General features: G+C 55.7%; 1 protein-coding gene across 4 annotated transcripts in view; it reads left to right on the top strand.

The window, feature by feature from the left end:
- WHRN (whirlin) overlaps nucleotides 1-17,151 on the top strand; it is an 84,278-nt gene extending 67,127 nt beyond the window's left edge. The window contains exons 8-13 of one of the 4 annotated variants that reach the window (XM_047768243.1): nucleotides 1,912-1,944; nucleotides 10,801-10,872; nucleotides 12,088-12,628; nucleotides 14,963-15,141; nucleotides 15,905-16,027; nucleotides 16,291-17,151. In XM_047768243.1, the coding sequence (XP_047624199.1) occupies nucleotides 1,912-1,944; nucleotides 10,801-10,872; nucleotides 12,088-12,628; nucleotides 14,963-15,141; nucleotides 15,905-16,027; nucleotides 16,291-16,473 (1,131 nt within the window). In that variant the 3' untranslated portion in view covers nucleotides 16,474-17,151. Of the gene's footprint in view, nucleotides 1-1,911; nucleotides 1,945-10,800; nucleotides 10,873-12,087; nucleotides 12,629-14,959; nucleotides 15,142-15,904; nucleotides 16,028-16,290 lie in introns of all 4 variants that reach the window. The other 3 variants (XM_047768241.1, XM_047768245.1, XM_047768244.1) reach the window with 3 other exon arrangements.
- Nucleotides 17,152-17,608: the final 457 nt, after the last annotated feature.

The raw sequence follows: 17,608 nt of genomic DNA, 5'->3' as shown, positions 1-17,608 counted from the left end.
TTTTTTTTTTTTTTTTTTTTTTTAAGCTCTGGGATCTGAGTTTCTGGGGGAACTTTTACTCCTCTACCTTTTTTTTTTCTTGCACATATTTTTGTAAATTAAAGTATAGTTGATTTACAATGTTGTGCCAATTTCTGCCATACAGCAAAGTGACCGAGTCATGCATATACACATATATTCTTTTTCTCCCATTATCTTCCATCGTGTTACTCCTCTACCTTCTATCCCTAACATCCCGAGGCCTCTTCATCCCCAAGGGTCCTCGTCCTTCCTGGGGTGTCCCAGGAAGCTGCCGCACATTCCTCTAGGCTCTGGATGCGGCTGCAGCGGAGGTGAGGTCATGCTTCAGGGCGAGCAAATCACTTCTGGGGCAGGGAAGAGGCTGTCCCCTGCCCAGGGCTGCAAGTTTGCCTTTGATGTGGCACACAGGTGACAAGCTGGCGTTAGGCTGTAGGGCCCTGGCTCAAAGATTATTTTCTCTCTGTGTCTGGCTCCACAGAGACTGGCCTTGATAATGTCCACATGAGACTTCAGGAGCCATGGGTCACTGCTCTAATACCTGGGGGGCTGTAGACTGTAATTCTGAGATAGTCCCTTTAGAATCGGGGATAAGAGATACATCTAATGGGATGGGTGGAGTGTGTTCTAACCTGAGAGGCCAGAGGTTTAGGTTTAAGCCGAGCTTCTCTGGGCCTCAGTTTCCCTGTGGGTAAAATGGCCTGAGGTTGCAGGTAGCTCTGGTCACAGCAACCAGAAGCCGTGGTGGCAGGTCAGGCTGCAGGACTAGGAGGAATTAGGGTAATTCTCAGACCCAAGAAGGGCAGGAGTCCCAGCCCTGGCTCAGCACTGGCCTCCAGTGACCGTGTCCCAGCCCCGGGGTCTCTCCTGTACCTGGGAAGCGCTTCCCCTGGCCATCTGGGCTCCAGCTGTGGCAGTTGGCCCCACCTCACCAGAGACACCCTCTCTATGGACTGGGGTGCCTTGGGGAAGGCAGACTTCAGAAAGGCCATGAGATGATTCTGAGCAGGGAGTTGGGGGCCAGATGGAAGCAGTCTCCCAGCTTCTGGGTGTGAATAGCTGTGAGCGTCTGAGACCCAGCAGCTAGCAGGTGCATGTCAGATCAGGCCTAACCAAGAGCAGGGTGAGCTCTGGAGGTGGGGGCTAAGAGAACGCTGTGCAGACAGGAGAGGCAGCGTGGGAGGAAGGCCACCTCACTCCGCAGGGCCTCAGTTTGCCTGGCCTGGGGACCCCTGCTGTATCCAGGGCCTTGCTGGCACTTGGTAGCTTCTGGAAAGCACTGGGCTGAGGATCTGCCACTCCCCCTCCAAACTTCCTCCCACCCTGGGTGCCCTCCATGTGCACAGCCCGGGGGCCCAGTTCGCAGACACCGAGCTTTTCTGCCACCACGGGACCTGGGCCTCCCTGAAATCCGGGTCTTCCCTGATGGAGGCTTCTGAACAGGGGGCGCCTTTCAGTAGCAGGTGTAAGCTTGGACAAGTCACTTCCCTTAGCTGAGCCTCAGCTTTCCCATCTGCCACATGAGAAAGATGATCCTAGCCTCAGCTGCTGGAGAGTCCCAGGATTGCCCCCGGGGTCCTGACTTTGTCCAAATGACCTTCTCAAGGACACGTGTCATTTCTGCAGAGCAGTGAGTTCTCTGGTTTCCTTCAAAGAGGCAGTTAGAATGAAGCCGTGCCGATTGTAGCAGTGGGGCCTTCCTCACCCCTCCTTCATTCCTGCCAGAATCCTTCCAAGTAAAAAGAAAAGGGATTGGGGTGGGGGCAGATTTGTTTAGTTTTCCTTTGTGTGCGCATGCGCATTTGGGAAGGGGGGGGTTGCTGTGCCCATCCCGCCCCTAATGTTTATTTGATGTATTTTTCTTTTTGCCTTTTGCCCACCCTTCCTCCCCAGGAGCGGCTGCTGTGGCTTATAGACCTGATGGAGGTACCGTCCTTCCTGCTGAGTGGGGCTGTGGGAGTCCCTTGGCTGGGGCAGAGGCAGGGGGCCGTGGCCCTTTCGGCCACCCCCTTACGCCTGTGCCCAGCCTTGGTGGGGAGCCGGGATTCTTCTTGGTGCTCACTGTCTCTCTCTGTTTGCCAGTCTATCAGGTTTTTCAGACCCTGGAGTGAGTATGCTGTCCGGTCACATCCTAGCTCTGCCACTTTCTTGCTGTGTGACTTCAGGAAGTGGTTTCACCTCTCTGAGCTCAGTTTTAGGATCTGTAAAATGAGGATGATAATTTCTATGCTGTGGGGCTTTAGAGACCTCTTGGCCTTTGCATATGCCATACAATCTGTCTGTCTGGAATGTTCTCCCTCCCACTTCCCAAGGCCTTGCTAGCTCCTGTGTGCTTCAACCCTTAGCTCACATGCCAGCTCTTCCAGGCAGACCTCCCTGATCTTCTCAGCCTCTGGCACCTCAGCCCCCGGGGCTTTCTTCTCTTTTGGCCTTGAGTGACTATATTCTAATAACTTGCATATGCCTAACCACTTACCCGCCTTGGTGGTGGGCTGCTTGAGGGCAACAGCTGCATCTGGAGTCACCACTGAATCCCTAGTGCTTAGCACAGAGCCTGGCCCGTATCAGTAATTTGGGCCTTTCTTAAGAATAATAGTAGCTGACATTTGTCAAGGGTCTCCACGGCACTGTGATGTGCTTCCCAATTGTATCTTCTTTGACCCTCCCAGTAACTAGGGTGGCAAATACTGCGCAACCCCCCTGCCCCTTTCACAGAGAAGAAAACTGAGGCTCAGAGAAGAGTGACTTGCTCAAGCTCATTCAGCTAGTGAATGACAGAATGTGGATTCAAACCCAAGCCTGTTTACCTCTGAGCTGGTGGTGTTAACCCCTGCAGTCTGGTTGTGATTCTTCCCGGAAGGAGCTCACCAGATGCTTGTTAAGCATCATCTATCTGTCTGTCTGTCTGTCTATCTATCTACCATCTCCTCTCTCCCTCCTTCTGTTCTGTTAGCAAATACCGACTGAGTGATTGCTACCTGCTACGTTCAGTTCTAGGTGCTGGGAATACAGTGGTGAACAACAAAGAAATTCTTTCTGTTAAGGATTTTAGGGTAGAGCAGGGATGAACTAAACCAGATAAATAAATTAAATGTACTCCATATAAAGTGGTGAAAAGTGCTAAGGAGAAAGATGAAGCAGGAAAGGGGACTTGGTGTGGTAGGAAGGTCACTTAAGTAATAAGACCTGAGAGGGGAGGGTGATGGCCTTGCCCACAGTGAGGGAAGAGCATTTCCAGCAGAGGGAACAAACAGCATGTGCAAAGGCCCTGAGGTGGGTACGTGATGGAGTGTCTGAGCAAAGTCCAGGAGACCATGAGGCTGGAGGAGTGAGAGGAAGGGCAGGGGTGGTTCATGTGCTGAGGATCTTGACTTGAAGTCTCAGTGAGTTGGGAGCCACTGGCAGGTTAGAACAGGGGCCAATATGGTCTGACTTAGTTCTACCAGGATACCTCTGATGGTGAGGATAGATGAAAGTGGTTTGTACTGAGAACAAATTCATTTCCAGGAAGGGCCTGGGGAGGATGTGTAGCCTGAGCTGATAGGAGACTTGATAACAAGCTCTTCTGCTGCCTGTTCAGCCCTGGCCTTGGTGTTTCCCAGGAACCCTCTCCTTCCACACACATAGCAGGTCTCAGACTGGACAGCCCATGCTGCATGTGGAGCCACAGGACAGAAACCTCCTCCTGGAAGCTCTGCTATGTGGGAATGCAGGGCACGGGGCCCATCTGGGAGTCAGGAGCCCACACCCTTCCTCTGCTCTGTCCCCGCCATAGAGTGTGCTCTCAGGAAAGCCCCTCACCCTTCGTCAGCCTCAGCCACCCCATTCGTATGACTTAGGCCGACCCCCCAAGTCTCCTCCAACTCTGAGAGTCCTCTTGAAAATATTTCAGGGGAGGCACGGCAAGGAATGGCAGCTCTGCATTTCCACCCCTTGTCTGTGTATTTGAACAAGAGCTGCCTCATTCCTCCCGAGAGAGAGCTCAAGATAATACTTACTTCCTCACTGCTAAGGGCTAGGCACTGCTGTGCAGCAACACCATGTATTAGTGAGCTTTTGATGTGGGAGTGCCGAGTAACAAACAGCCCCACGATCTAGATGGGGGTTCTTTCTCCTGGCCAGCTTCCCTTCCTTTAGAAGCAGATGCTTTCACATCTCCGTTACAATGCCCGTCACATCACGTTAACCCCTTCCTGAGGGTCTTCCCCAGTGCACGGGGAGAGCCAGCGGGCTCAGGCAGGGACCTCATCTTTCTCCTGCCTCTGTCCCCAGTGCCAGCTCAGGGCCTGGAGCAGAGTGAAGTTCCAGGGAAATGTGAAGCAGAAACCGAAATGAAACTTCATTCCCTGGCCACGCCGGATTATCATCTAATGTTCCAGCCTTCTGAACAGTTACCTTCCACATCGTAGGAAAATGTCCTTTGCCCTGGCGTTCTGACGGGCAAGGTGACAGGTGGCTGGCTGGCTCTCGTGACTCAGATGCCCCAGACGGATGCCCCAGTTGGAGCTGGTTTCCATTTAGCCCAGATTCCCTGGATCGTGCTGTGCGGTTATCAATCCCAGGTTAAACATGGCTCATTTTGCAGCCGTTTTCCCTCAAACCAGACACACTTGATCAAAGGAAATCAGATGCAGCCTCCCCCCTTCAACCAATTGTGTTTATTTCCCATTTGTCTAATAGCGAGTCAGCCCTGGGAATTTTGTGCTGCCTCCAAACAGAATCATTCCCCTCCCATAAAGACGTCGACCAAGAGAACTGCATGCAAGAAAGACCTGCCCAACGTTTCTTGAATTCCTCACCTAGTGTGAACAGACCTGTGGCAGAGGGGCTTAAGGCTCTGGAATCCCACACACTGGGGTTGGCTCTCCAGACTGGCATCCGTGTCACCTTGGGCAGGTGACTTAAGCTTTCAGAAGCTCAGTTTCCGCATCTGTACACTGGGCTGATAAGACCAGCCATCTGGGGGTTATCAGGAAGATTTGGTTGAGGTCAGAGGTGGACTTGCAGGTGTGGAGAACATGGGAGCCAGTTCGATTGATACGCTAAAGGCTGGCAAAGGGCACTGCAGAGGATTGCAGAGGAAGAGAGGTTGAGAGACCAAGGCCAGCCTTGTACCCACAGAGCAGATGCCATTGAAGTCAGGATGGTAGCGCAACTTGCCCTGGCCTTAACCACAGACCTTTTGCTCCTGGATTTGAGAGGTTTTGCACTCCAGGCTTCTCAAGAGCCAAGAAAGTGTCTGCCCAGGACTGCCAAGGAGGCTAGGGGTGGGGCCCCGCCTCTAAAGGCCCTGCTGCCCCTCTTCCCTGCAGTAGGGTGAGATGGGGTGCGGGGCATGGCCGTGTCAGTCTCCTCCTCTGGCCTCCACGCCTTCCTCCTCATCCTGGGCCAGAAGAGGGTAGAGAAGCTCAGGCCCGCCTTAGATGCCTCTAGCTGCAGAGACCCCCGATTGTCCAAGCAGTTCCTTCCAGAAACAGGGAGTGACTGATGGGAGCTGCTTCTCCTACCTGCTGCCGATGCCCTCTGGTCCATCCTGGGTGGGTTTAGGAGCCCTCTGCTGGACAAGTCCTTCCTGAGAGGGGGAACAGGAAGGAGCCCATTTATTTATTGTCATTTATATGGAAAGCCTTTATTGAGCATCACCTGCATGCAGGTTCTGAGCTAGGCACTGGTAGCCAGGATCAAGAACAATGGATCCGCACTGACAAAGCTTCGAAAGGCTGAATGGGGATGGCAGCCTCAAATCAAGTCATCTCCATAATTCACACTCTGAGAAGCGGGCCAAAGGGTGGTGTGAGAGCTTAGGATCGGGCCGCTGACCAATCCGGGCATCTGGGGAGAGATGTTTGAGCCGAGATCATCCAGGTAGTAGACAGGTGGCTTAGGGGTGGGACCAGCACATTTGAAGGCCCTGAGCAATGAAGTTTGCGGACAGTCAGCAGAACTGCAGAAGATCACTGGGGCTGGAGCGGAGGGGAGAGGGGCGAGGGCCAGCAGGAGGCACCAGGGACTTGGGTTTAATCCTAAAGCCGTAGACCACTGACGGTCTTCAAAAAGGGAGTGACCTGATCCTGTTTGCATCTTTTAAGATGCCTGCCCTGCGTGTGCAGAGAGCTCAGAGGGGCAGGTGGATGGGGGCTCCTGCTGCTGTTCAGGTACTCAAGTGGGTCGTCAGGTGCTGCGCAGGTATGGCGTGTTGTCAGGAGCTGTGCAGGTGTGCAGGTGTGTTGTCAGGTGCTGTCCAGGTACGGTGTGTTGTCAGGAGCTGTGCAGGTGTGTGGTCTGCAGCCCCCGTCCCAGGAAGCTGCCCAGTGCCCAGATGGGGGCATGGTGAGGCTGGAGTTCATCTTTTCCCTTGAATTGAACAGCCCATTCCCTCCTGAGAGGCCTCAGCAATGCCCCTCGTACCTCCAGATCCATAACTTCACCAGAGGCCTTGGTGACCCTCAGGGTGGCTGCATCTCTGCCTCAGCTGGCTCTGAGATAAGGACCTTTCCTTCCAGCCAGTGCTTTGTGGAGCGTCTGCCTCCCTCGGTGGGGACTAAGCGGGGCTGGAAGCTGTTTCCACCAAACGGAACCAAGTCCATGGGGGTCGGAGCCTGTTGGAACTGTGCCAGCCCCTGCTCCTCTCAGAGCCTGGGTCTTCCCAGCTGTCAAATGGGAGAGTTGAACCAAACATTGACTTAGGACTGAAGGTCTTCAACTTTTCTGGTCATGGACCCTCCTGGCAGGCGGGTGAGGCCCTGGGCCCCTTTCTCAGAGTAACAGTTTTAAAGATTTAAAAAGAAAACACATAGGATCACAAAGGGAACAAATCGGATAATGAAATGCCACGTTCACAATACAGAAACGAATGGTAAAGCGTGTGTTTCTTCACCAGCACGTCGGATAACAAGGTCGAAGTCTGATGGGCAGGTCGGTAGCGGCTGTACTTGTGGGGCTCTGAGCACAATTGGGACTTTGCAGCACCTGCAATGTGATATGAAAGATCTGTGACAGTGTCACAGGCACTGCTGATTCTGCCGGGCTGCGTTGCCTCCCTTCATGATGGAAGGAGATACTACATCTCGGTTAGAGGTTACTGAAAATAAAGATGCAGGTTTCCCCCCAGCCAGGTTCACGGCCCCCCGACTCCTCCCTGGAGCCCTGCTTGCCAGCGCCTTCCTAAGGGGTCTTCCAGCCCTGGCCTGAAGATTCTGGATCCCCCTCTCTGTACGCTGAAAGATGGCCTTCTCCTGGGACCACTCGGATGGAGATGCAAGGGCAAGGGAGGAAGCAAGGGCTGTGCTGGGACAAGACACGGACACCCCTGTCTCGGAATTGGAAGGGCTTTGTGCCCAGGCTTCCTGGGGACTTTCCTGCTTCTGAGATCTGGTGGCCAAACATGGTAGCAGGAGTGGACACGGTGCGGAAAAAGCCCAGGGCCAGTTCCCGCGGCCTCAGCCTCGCGAGTGAGGGCGGCTTCGTCCTGTGATCGGATCGTTTCTCTCCCTGTCCTCCCTCTGCCCTTCCCTCCAGCATCCTGACTTCCACCCCAACCCGTGCTCGGAGAGGCTGGTGGCGTCCCCACCAGCACAGCCATCACCCCGGGGTCCGGCCCCTTGATCCTTCTGGACCCTGAGACCTGTCCCCTTCACTCTGGGCGGCCCATCCCCAGGAACGCCAGGACTTTCTGGCTTTGCCCTCCCACGAGCCCATCATTCTTGGGGCTACAAGCTCCTCATCCCCGGCCCTAACTCTGGCCGGGCCACCGCCTCTGCTCTTCTCTCATCTTCTCTTGCTCCGCCTCCCTTCTCTCTCCCCTTCTTTGTCTTTTCTCCCCCCAGGCCTCTCCCTTCTCTCTTTCCCTCTTATTCTCACCCCCCACCCCGGTTTCCCCCTCTGCCACCGTCCTCCTGCTCTCAACAGCCCCCACTGTGACCTTCCAGAAGCCTTGGCGACTCAGTGCCTGGATTTTCCTATGTACAGAAAGGGGAGGGCGCCCCAGCCTCAGGCGTCTGGTGCATGTGGGGGCAGAAGTTAGGTTCTGACATCAGAGGAAAGAAGCCAGCAGAACAAAGAGCTGAAAATAGCACCTTTATGTAAGAGCCCTCCTGTGTAATGAGGGGCAAAGTCAGGAGAGCCTGGGACTTGGGCTAGGAGGGGGGCAGGGGGAGGGGAAGAGAGAGCCTCCTTTTGCTGAGGTGGCATCTGGGCCATGCAAGACCTCGCGGGCCTCCACTTCCAGAATCGTGGGTCCATCTGGTGGAGGCTGGCCCGGGTGATGACCTGTCATGATTTCATTCAGACCAGGAACTGTGGGATATCTGGGCCCTGATTGGGCCCAACTCAGATGAAAAGGAGTTCTCTCTGAAAGGAAGGACATTTTCTAACTTGCCACAGGTTTGAGAAGGAAGGAGCTGGGGAGCAACGGCAGCAGGTCCCGAGGGCATCCTGGCTCTTTTGGGAAGTAGTCTGGATAACAGAGTCAGACCTTGAATGGAGTTCAGCTTCCTCCCCCATCCTTGCTGTGTGACCTTGGGCAGGTGGCCTTCCCTCTCTGAGTCTTAGTCACCTCCATTGTAGAATTGATGAAAGGGCCCACCTGGCAGGATGAATTGGGCCACTAGGTCTAAACCCTCAGCTACTGTCTGGCCTCCATGGGGGTGGAAGGAGCGGGGGCGGCCAGAGCATTGGAGGCTGAGAGGTGGGGAGGGGGCCAGGACACGCGGGCCAGCTCCCGCGTGAGCTCTGACCTTGATCCTCCTCTCAAAGCCTGTTTGGAGCTGTTTCCGCTGACACATCCCCCGGGTTTTTAGCCTGCTGTCTGCAGCTATTTCAGATGCACGAGGAACATGGCTTGGGGACTCGGGGCTCCTGAGCGTCTGGATTCAGCAGATGGAGTCTGGCACGGCTACAACCCGTCTGCCGTTTGCTCCACTTCAGGCCTTCCTCTCCAGGCTGGGTATTTGTCCCTGCTCCACCCTCAGCCTCCCACCCTTCCACCCTGCCTCCCTTCTTGGCTCCAGGAGGCCATCCATAGCAGGGAGTGACTGAGGCCGGGGGCCAGCGATGGTGGGGTTCTCTCTCGTGTCCGAGAGGGTCTTCCTGCAGCCCTTTGCTTCCTACAGTATCAGGGCCCTATCCGATTCTGGAGTCAGGGTAAGGTTGCATGGGCTTTGGGGTCACCCTGACGGAGGAAGAACCTGATCTGCTGTAGAACGGCCCTGTGGCCTTGGACAAGTCACTTCCCCCCGACCAAGTGTACAAGACATGAGTGGTGACAGAAGGATTGCCGTGCAGGGTCATTGGGAGAACCAAATGAGACCATGTATGTCTGGCGTGCAGTCGGCTCTCTGCAGTTTGGAGTTTTCTGTAAGCCTTCCACAGCTTGGAGTTCTTGGTCGCTCAGCCATGAGTGGCAGAACTGGGTGCAATTCACTGGGGGATTAGCAGCACCTCCTCCCCAAGGATCCCTCCGCCCTTGTGTCACCGTCATCGAGGCTGTTGGCAGTGTCTTCCGGTGAGGCGGTGTGCAGGAGACCGGGCTGGAGAGCAGAGGCCAGGAGGCTGAGGTTTGAACATAAGCCTCAGCTTTGTTGGTGAAACAAGGCAGCTGTCCTGGCCTGACGTTGCCCCAGAGTCATCAGGAAACCAGATCAGGAGCCCTGGGTGAGGGAGGCTCAGAGCCAGGAGGGCGGAGCCTCTGGTCAGTGGGTGGGGCCCCACGGCTCAGCTTTGCCCTTTGCCCTTTGCCCTCCCAGAATGCTCAAGGCTTCGGGAAGCTCATCAGAGATGATGGTCCCTCTGGAAGAGCCACCTGGCAGCCACTTCCTTAGGGGCATGGACTCGGGAGGCTCCTTCCATCCTCCTGCTACCTTCACCTTCATTCAGGCCACCACTAGTTCTGTCCCTGTGACCTGCCGTAGCCGCCTTGCTCAACTCCCTGCCTTCTCAGGCTCCCTCCCCGTGACAGCCCGAGTTATGATTTCATTCACCCATCAGATCATTCACAGATTCACTAATGTGCTTAGTAAATATTTATCAAGCGGCCACTATCCTGACCGTGGAGGACAGAGTAGGGACCTGTAGTCACAAGTCCTGCCTTTGAGGAGTTTTTATCCTAGTGGGAACGTCGGACCGTCAGCAAATCAATAGTATGACCTCAGATGATGATGCGTCTTATACAGAAAAGGAAAGTGGGGTCAAGGGTTAGATAGAAATGATGTGAGGGAGTGGGGAGGGCGCTGTTTTAAGCAGGGCTGGTGTCAGTGAAGTCAGGAGTGAGCCAGGACTGTGGAGCGGGCTGAGCAGTAAGTGCAAAGGCCCTGAGGCAGGAACGCCTCATCCTGTTGGAAGAGTAGCAGCAAAGGGCCCATTCCCCAGGCACAATGAGGGTGGAGGTTGGAATTTCCTCTGAGTAACGCAGAAAGGCCCTGGAGGGTGATGAGCTGCAGAGACATTGTCTGTCAAGATGACATCGTGGCCCTTGGGTGAAGAGTCATCAGTGCAAAGGAGAAAAATAAAGTGGGGAGCTGTAGCCGCCCCACAGCACCTCCACGTAGTTCAGGAGAGGCCTGGAAAGCCTCCGGGAGATTGAGATCCTTGAAACTGATTCCAGAGTGAATGGCAGGAAAATGGACATTAATGCCTGGAAGTAAATTCCCACGGAGCGGGGCGTGGCAGCAGGAGCGGAAACCAGGCGAGGGGTCACAGGGCCCAGAGACTTGGGTGGCCCAGAGGGCAGACTGGTTCTTCCCTCTCGGTTTGTGTTTGCTCACATGGCTTTCTCCTCTCTTCTAGAACACTCTGGATCTGGAGGAAACTGGGGAGGCCGTCCGGGGCACCATGAACACCCTCTCAGACGTTTCCCTGGTAAGACGCTCCCTGTGTTTTGCCCTCCAGGGTTTGGCCGAGGCCCTGAGGGCTGGCTCCCTGGCAAGAGCCCCTGGGAGGGGGCAGAGTCCCTCTGTGAGCCCTTCTCTAGTTCTATGGGTTTTAAACAGGGCTGTCAGGCTGTTGGACTGTTTGCCGAGTTGGTGTGACTTTTGATACATTATCTAAACCTTATCAGAGCAAGTACTGAAGCCTGAAGTGTGTGGACAGAACTTGTCGAGGAGGCCTCGTGGCTACCCTGGAAGAGGGAGTTAAACGTGACCCTTGTCCCTGTGCACGTGACCTCCTGCCCACGTGCATGCATCTGCAGTCTGAGCAGCGTCACTTTGTGATTCTGACCCACCTACCCCTTAAGTGGCCTGGGCTCTAGAATCAGACTGCCTGATTCCAGAGCCATCACTGTGTGACTTTGGGCAAGTTTCTTAACCTCTCTGTGCCTCGATTTTCCCATCTGTAAAATGGGGGTAATAATGGTGTACTACCCCATAAGTTTGTGGCAAGGGGAGAGTCAGTTAATCTAAGTAAAGCATTTGGAACAGTGCCCGCACTGCCATCAGAGCTGTGCCAGTGATGGGTGTTGGCACAGGGAGAGGGGGCATAGTTACCGACAGTATGCACTGTCCCCAGGCACCTGCTGGGTCGCAGACCCCTGCTAACACATCACACACTTGCCCACAATTCTGCGGAGCAGGTGCAGTTCTCCTTTGCCCAGGGGTGCACTCAGAGAGGTGCTGAGCCCTGCCCAGAGCCACACAGTCCCCCCAGACCACGTCTGTTCACCTTCTATCCATCCTCTCCCTCTACTCCTATCTCACCTCCTGTCTCTAGTAGCCATGATAATCCTCTAAAAAGAAAAGCTGAAGAAAGGCCTGTTTTGTTTTTCCATCCCTGTGTCCTGCCTCTAATTAAGTACTGTCCCCTGTGACAAGCTCTGGATGATGCCAGGAACTTCAATTCCCAAAGGTAATGATGCCATCCCCAGAGACACCCGCCAAGGTCCCGATGCTTATCAGCTGCCGAGATGCCTGGAGAAGTTTTCCACTTGGGTGTTGCATTATTCAGAGCAATGTGGCCGAGAGCTGACAGAGGGGGACAGAATTCCAGCTGCAGCCTGGCCCACTGGCCACTCGGGTCTCCCCTCTGACAGCCCCCATGGGCTCTGACTCCTTCTACTCCTGTTGGGTCTTTTGGCAGGACGATGTCAAGGCCACCTCCAAGGGGCTGCCCAGCTACAAGCCACCACCTCCCCCACCACCTCTGGCCCAAGGCCGCGACCACCCGCTCACCCAGGCCAGGGAGCCGGGCAGAGAGGACCTCCAGCCGCCTTCCTCTGCGTCCTCCCACTCTGGCATCGTTTTCTCGGCCCCTCGGAACCGCAGCCCTCCGGCGGGCACTGCCCCGACCCAGGAGGCCTCCTCGGCGCAGGACTCGCCCCCCTCCCCCATCTACGCCTCCGTCTCCCCTGCCAACCCCGGCTCCAAGAGGCCGCTGGACGCCCATCTGGCCCTGGTTAACCAGCACCCCATCGGCCCCTTCCCGCGGGTCCAGTCACCCCCGCACCTGAAAAGCCCCCCTGCAGAGGCTCTGCTGCTGACGGGGGGCGCCCCCCCGCCCCCCTCCCCTTCGGGCCGCCCAGACCAGACCAGCACGAACCAGCACTTTGTCATGGTGGAGGTGCACCGCCCGGACAGCGAGCCCGACGTGAACGAAGTGAGGGCGCTGCCGCAGACGCGCAGTGAGTACCGCACACCCTGGGCGTGGTGGGCTCCGCGGCCGCTGTGCCCTCTTAGGGGGTCCTGTCTGGGGTCGATCTGCCAAGGTGGGACCAGGTGCTCACCCAGCCAGGGGCCTTCCAGCCCAGGCGTTTCCCCCAAGGGCCAAAGGGCCGAGGGGACAGGGTCCTGAGCCCACGGGAAGGGGCCATGCAGGGAGAGACAGGGATGTGCACCCCAGCTCTGCCTTTACTGGCTGTGTGACTGTGGACAGGCTGCCGAGCTTTCCCACCCGGCACTGAAGGTAACAGTGCCAGTCCTGCCAGGTCACTGGGAAGGTTGGCCTCCTCTAGGGCCCCCAGAGCTGGTCATCCTGCACTCACCTACCATTGTCCCCAAGAAGACAGAGCCTGTTCAGAGCAAGGGTGGCTTCTGTGATCTCTGTTCCCCAGGGCCAGGCAGGGAGCAGGTGCTGGGGCACAGGCCGCCAGTGAAATTGCAGTCCCTGAACCCCTGGAGGTCTGACTCGGGCCTGCAGAATCCGAGTGTTGGCTGGACCTCCCAGACACCCAGGAGGCCAGCCCAAGGCTGCAGCCCCTGGATTTGCAGAGAACGTCGGGATGCAGGGATGGCGGGAAGGGTAGAGAGCCTGAGCCCTCGCAGGCCCTGCCTGGGTCCCCTCGCTCGTGTTAGCAAGTTGGGTTCTGCTGCCCTCTTGTGGCCAAAGTGATACTTGGGCTGCTCTAGCCAGGGAAGGTGGGACAGGTCAGAGGACGTATACTGAGCCCTGCTCTATGCCCAGCAGTGGGCAGACTAGGATGCAGAATGTGGGGTCCCTGCGTTCTGTAGCTCACAGAGGGAAGGCAGCTAAGGGGAGAGTAGGCGGGATGTGGTGAGAGAAACCCGAGCTCTCCTAGATGGTTCCCTCTGGACGTAGCTCCCAGAGAGACACACATGATAATAAAAACCAATAGGTGTACAGCACTCCCTGTGCTGGGAACACTGTTCATGGAGCTTTTCCTATAAAAGTAACTCATCTGATCCTTCCAGCATCCGTATGATGCTGGTATTGTTATTATCCCCATTTACAGATGAAAAGGCTGAGACACAGAAAGTAATTGTGAGCTAACAGCCTAGCATAAGCCTTGTTCTCTTGACTGCTTCACCCCAGACGTCATATCTGTTAGTCTTTATATAACCCCACGAGATAGGCATCATCGCTCCTGTGCTAGAACAAGAACGTGGAGGCTCAGAGAGGCTGTGAACTCGCCAAGGATTGCACAGCTGGTCAGAGGGGATTCAAACCCTACCTGCCAGATTCCAGACTGTCTCAAACTCAGGGGCCAAGATGTTACATATGCAGCAGAGCAGCCTGGATTTGACTGGAGAGCCAGAGGGTATGGGCCCACCACTCAGCCAAAGCCAGGGGGAGCTCAGCAGGGACATATACCAGGCACAGCAGACCTTCCTTTTTTGAGAAGGTAGAAATTTAATTTTTATGTGAAATCTCCTTTGAATGTGTTGGTCCATCATTTAAAGTTGATAGTGCTAAAAAAAGGACACAATGAACTTCTTTGCAGAACAGATACTGACTCACAGAGTTTGGAAAACTTATGGTTTCCAAATGAGACAGGTTGGGGGTTGGGGGGGGGAGGCACTGAGGGTTTGGGATGGAAATGCTATAAAATTTGGTTGTGATGATTGTTGTACACCTATAAATGTAATAAAATTCATTACGTAATTTAAAAATAAAATAGATAAAATAAAAAATAAAATTGATAGCACTATGAAAGTTTAAAACAAAACAAAACAAAAAAACAACCCATACCTGTGGGATGGGTTTGCCTCCTGACCTCTGGGGATTTGTTGTTATTGTTGTTGTTTTGTTTTTTCATCTTTAAGGGGCCACACCTGCGGCATGTGGAAGTTCCCAGGCTAGGGGTGGAATCAGAGCTGTAGCCGCTGGCCTCTGCCACAGCCACAGCAACATGGGATCTGAGCACCACAGCTCATGGCAATGCCAGGTCCTTAACCCACTGAGTGAGGCCAGGGATGGAACCTGTGTCCTCATGGATGCTAGTCAGATTGGTTTCCTCTGAGCCCCAACAGGAACTTCCTGACCTCTGTTTTAATCATTATGCCAGGGGCAGTCAAGGCAGATGTCCTGGAAGTGGTGGCCTTGAGGCCAGGCCCAGTTGGAAGCAGAGGTCTCAGTAGATGGGAGGATAGCAGGGGGGGTCTCTGCCCGGGGAGTCCCCTCCCCAGCCTTCCAGCTTGCAGCTCAACTCCTCCAGGAAGCCCTCCTGAAGCTCAGCTGTATAAACCACTGCCCTCCTCCTGCTCCCCATTCCCAGCAGCCTCCACACTCTCCCAGCTCTCGGACAGCGGGCAGACCCTGAGTGAGGACAGTGGTGTGGACGCCGGGGAGGCAGAGGCCAGCGCCCCGGGCCGAGGCAGACAGATGGCATCCACCAAGAGCAGGAGTAGCAAGGAGACACCTCGGAGCGAGAGGACCACCGAGGGGGCCAGCAAACCGGTGAGCAAGGAGCGGGGTGCAGAGGGTGGGGGGAAGGCCGGCCCCCGTGAAGGATAGGACATCCGGAGCAAGGTGACAAGCGACCACGGGGGAGGTCGTGAGCCCCCGTCACTGGAGGGATGTGGGTGTCTGGAGAGAATGCTGTACTCGGAGGCTGAAGGCCCCATTTGAGTCCTCCCTTCGCCACTGGCACTGACAAGCCCGGGGCTAAAGGATCTTTCTTTTTTCTTTCTTTCTTTTTTTTTTGTCTTTTGTCCTTTTAGGGCCGCACCCATGGCATATGGAGGTTCCCAGGCTAGGGGTCTAATCGGAGCTGTTGCTGCCGGACTACACCAGAGCCATAGCAATGCAGGATCTGAGCCGCGTCTGCAACCCACACTGCAGCTCACGGCAACACCGGATCCCTAACCCACTGAGCGAGGCCAGAGATCGAACCCACAACCTCATGGTTCCTAGTTGGATTCATTTCCGCTGCGCCATGCCGGGAACTCCTTTAAACTCGGTTCCAACGCGGTGGGGTGGCAAGGCATTCAGACGGGGGTTCAAGTCCTGGTGCCGCCACCAGGCGGCCCTGTGCAAGCCCCTTAACCTCCTGAGCCTCAGAATTAGAAAGCTGTGCTCAGGGCTAAGACACTGCAGGCTCCCAGCCCGGGCTGAGGTCTGCGCCCTGCTGACCCAGAGGCCGGTCAGAGCCAGTCCAGCCCCCAGCCCCGCCCCTGTCCCTGAAGAGGCCTGTCACTGGTTTCCTTCCTCATACCTGCAGCCCGGACTCCTGGAGCCCACATCCACCCTGGTCCGTGTGAAGAAAAGTGCAGCCACCCTGGGCATTGCCATTGAGGGTGGCGCCAACACCCGCCAGCCCCTGCCCAGGATCGTCACGATTCAGGTACATCCCCGGGGGCCTGCTTGACTGGCCCCTCCTTCCCTGAAGGTCCCTCTTTCAGCATCCCAGGGGTCTGCCACACCCAGAGGTGACCCAGCGACCACCCCGCCTCTGCTCTCGCTGAGCCTCAGCTGTCCTAATCAGGGCGGTGGACCCCCAGAGCGTAGCTTCCTTGGTAACAGTGGCAGGCCAGCGGGTGGTCCAGGCCAGGTCAGCTGAGCCCTGAGGTGCCCCACGTGCTCATGCCCTGTGTCTCACCCCTGCAGCGAGGCGGCTCAGCCCACAACTGTGGGCAGCTCAAGGTGGGCCACGTAATCCTGGAGGTAAACGGGGTGACGCTTCGGGGCAAGGAGCACCGGGAGGCCGCGCGCATCATCGCAGAGGCCTTCAAGACCAAGGAGCGTGACTACATCGACTTTCTGGTCACCGAGTTCAATGTGACGCTCTAAGGGCGGAGGCCGGGGACCTGCCACCACTGCCCAGCCCCGGCCCTGGTCCCTCCTCCCTCTTGGCACCCTTGAGCTCCTTGAGGGCCGGGGCTGCATGGCCAGGGTAGCAGGAATGTATCCCCGACTCCTTCCTGGCCCACTGGGCCAGAACCGGGAGAAGAGAGCAGGGCGAGGCAAACAGAAGGTCAGGTCGGGAGCTGGTGCGATGCCCGGTACACAGTAGGTGATCCATACAAATGTGGGTTTCAGGAAGGAGAGAAAAGAAGGGGGAGGCTGAGCACCTGTGTCTTGACATGCGCACCCGAGGCCTCCCAGGGCCTGTAACTCTGGGTTGGGTGGGGGCACTGTGCTTCCCAGCCAGCTGGGACCTGGCGCGGCCCCAGATGCCCAGTGAAGTCACATAAGAATCCGTGGACAAGGCCCCCAGCCAGGGGGCGCATCTCGCAGGACCTTCAGTGCCACAAATAAGCATCAATCACCCCCATTCCTCCTAGCTCCTCATCCCCTATTGTATTTATTATTTATTTCCCTCCCCACGCCCCTGGGGACCCCAAGACCCTGGCTTCCCACTGCACCCCCAGCCTATCCAGAGGCCTTGCAGGTGACCAGAGACGTCAGTGTATTTATATACAGAGCTTATGACTTTAATTTTTCAATAAAGAGATCTGAACAAAGTTAGGATCCAGCGTGCTGTGTGGCCTGCCTGTGCGACTGGGGTTTTGATCGCTCGACATGGAGAGAGGGGTGGGCAAGACAGACGGAGGACCCAGATCATCATCTCATTCTTGAAGGTCACAGTGGGTGTGCATGGGCGCTTGAGCTGCACCCACATCTTGGAGCACCTTCCTTGAAGGTTATTTGCAGATAATACTTTCAGATCAAAATGCACAGACATATACAGTTGTTAAACTATTAATGCTGGACACCTGAAACTTACATATTAATTTTTTAAATGCATAGGTACAATGGGAGTTCCTATTGCGGCTCAGTGGGTTAAGAATCTGACTAGTATCCATGAGGATGCAGGTTCGATCCCTGACCTCGGTCAGTGGGTTAAGGATCCGGTGTTGCCATGAGCTGTGGTGTAGGTCACAGATGCAGCTTGGATCCCATGTGGCTGTGGCTGTGGCTGTGG

Source organism: Phacochoerus africanus, chromosome 2 (assembly GCF_016906955.1).
Source record: "Phacochoerus africanus isolate WHEZ1 chromosome 2, ROS_Pafr_v1, whole genome shotgun sequence".
Lineage (NCBI taxonomy): Eukaryota > Metazoa > Chordata > Mammalia > Artiodactyla > Suidae > Phacochoerus > Phacochoerus africanus.
The sequence above is the reverse complement of the archived record's forward strand: the minus strand, read 5'-3'. Positions and strand labels throughout refer to the sequence as shown.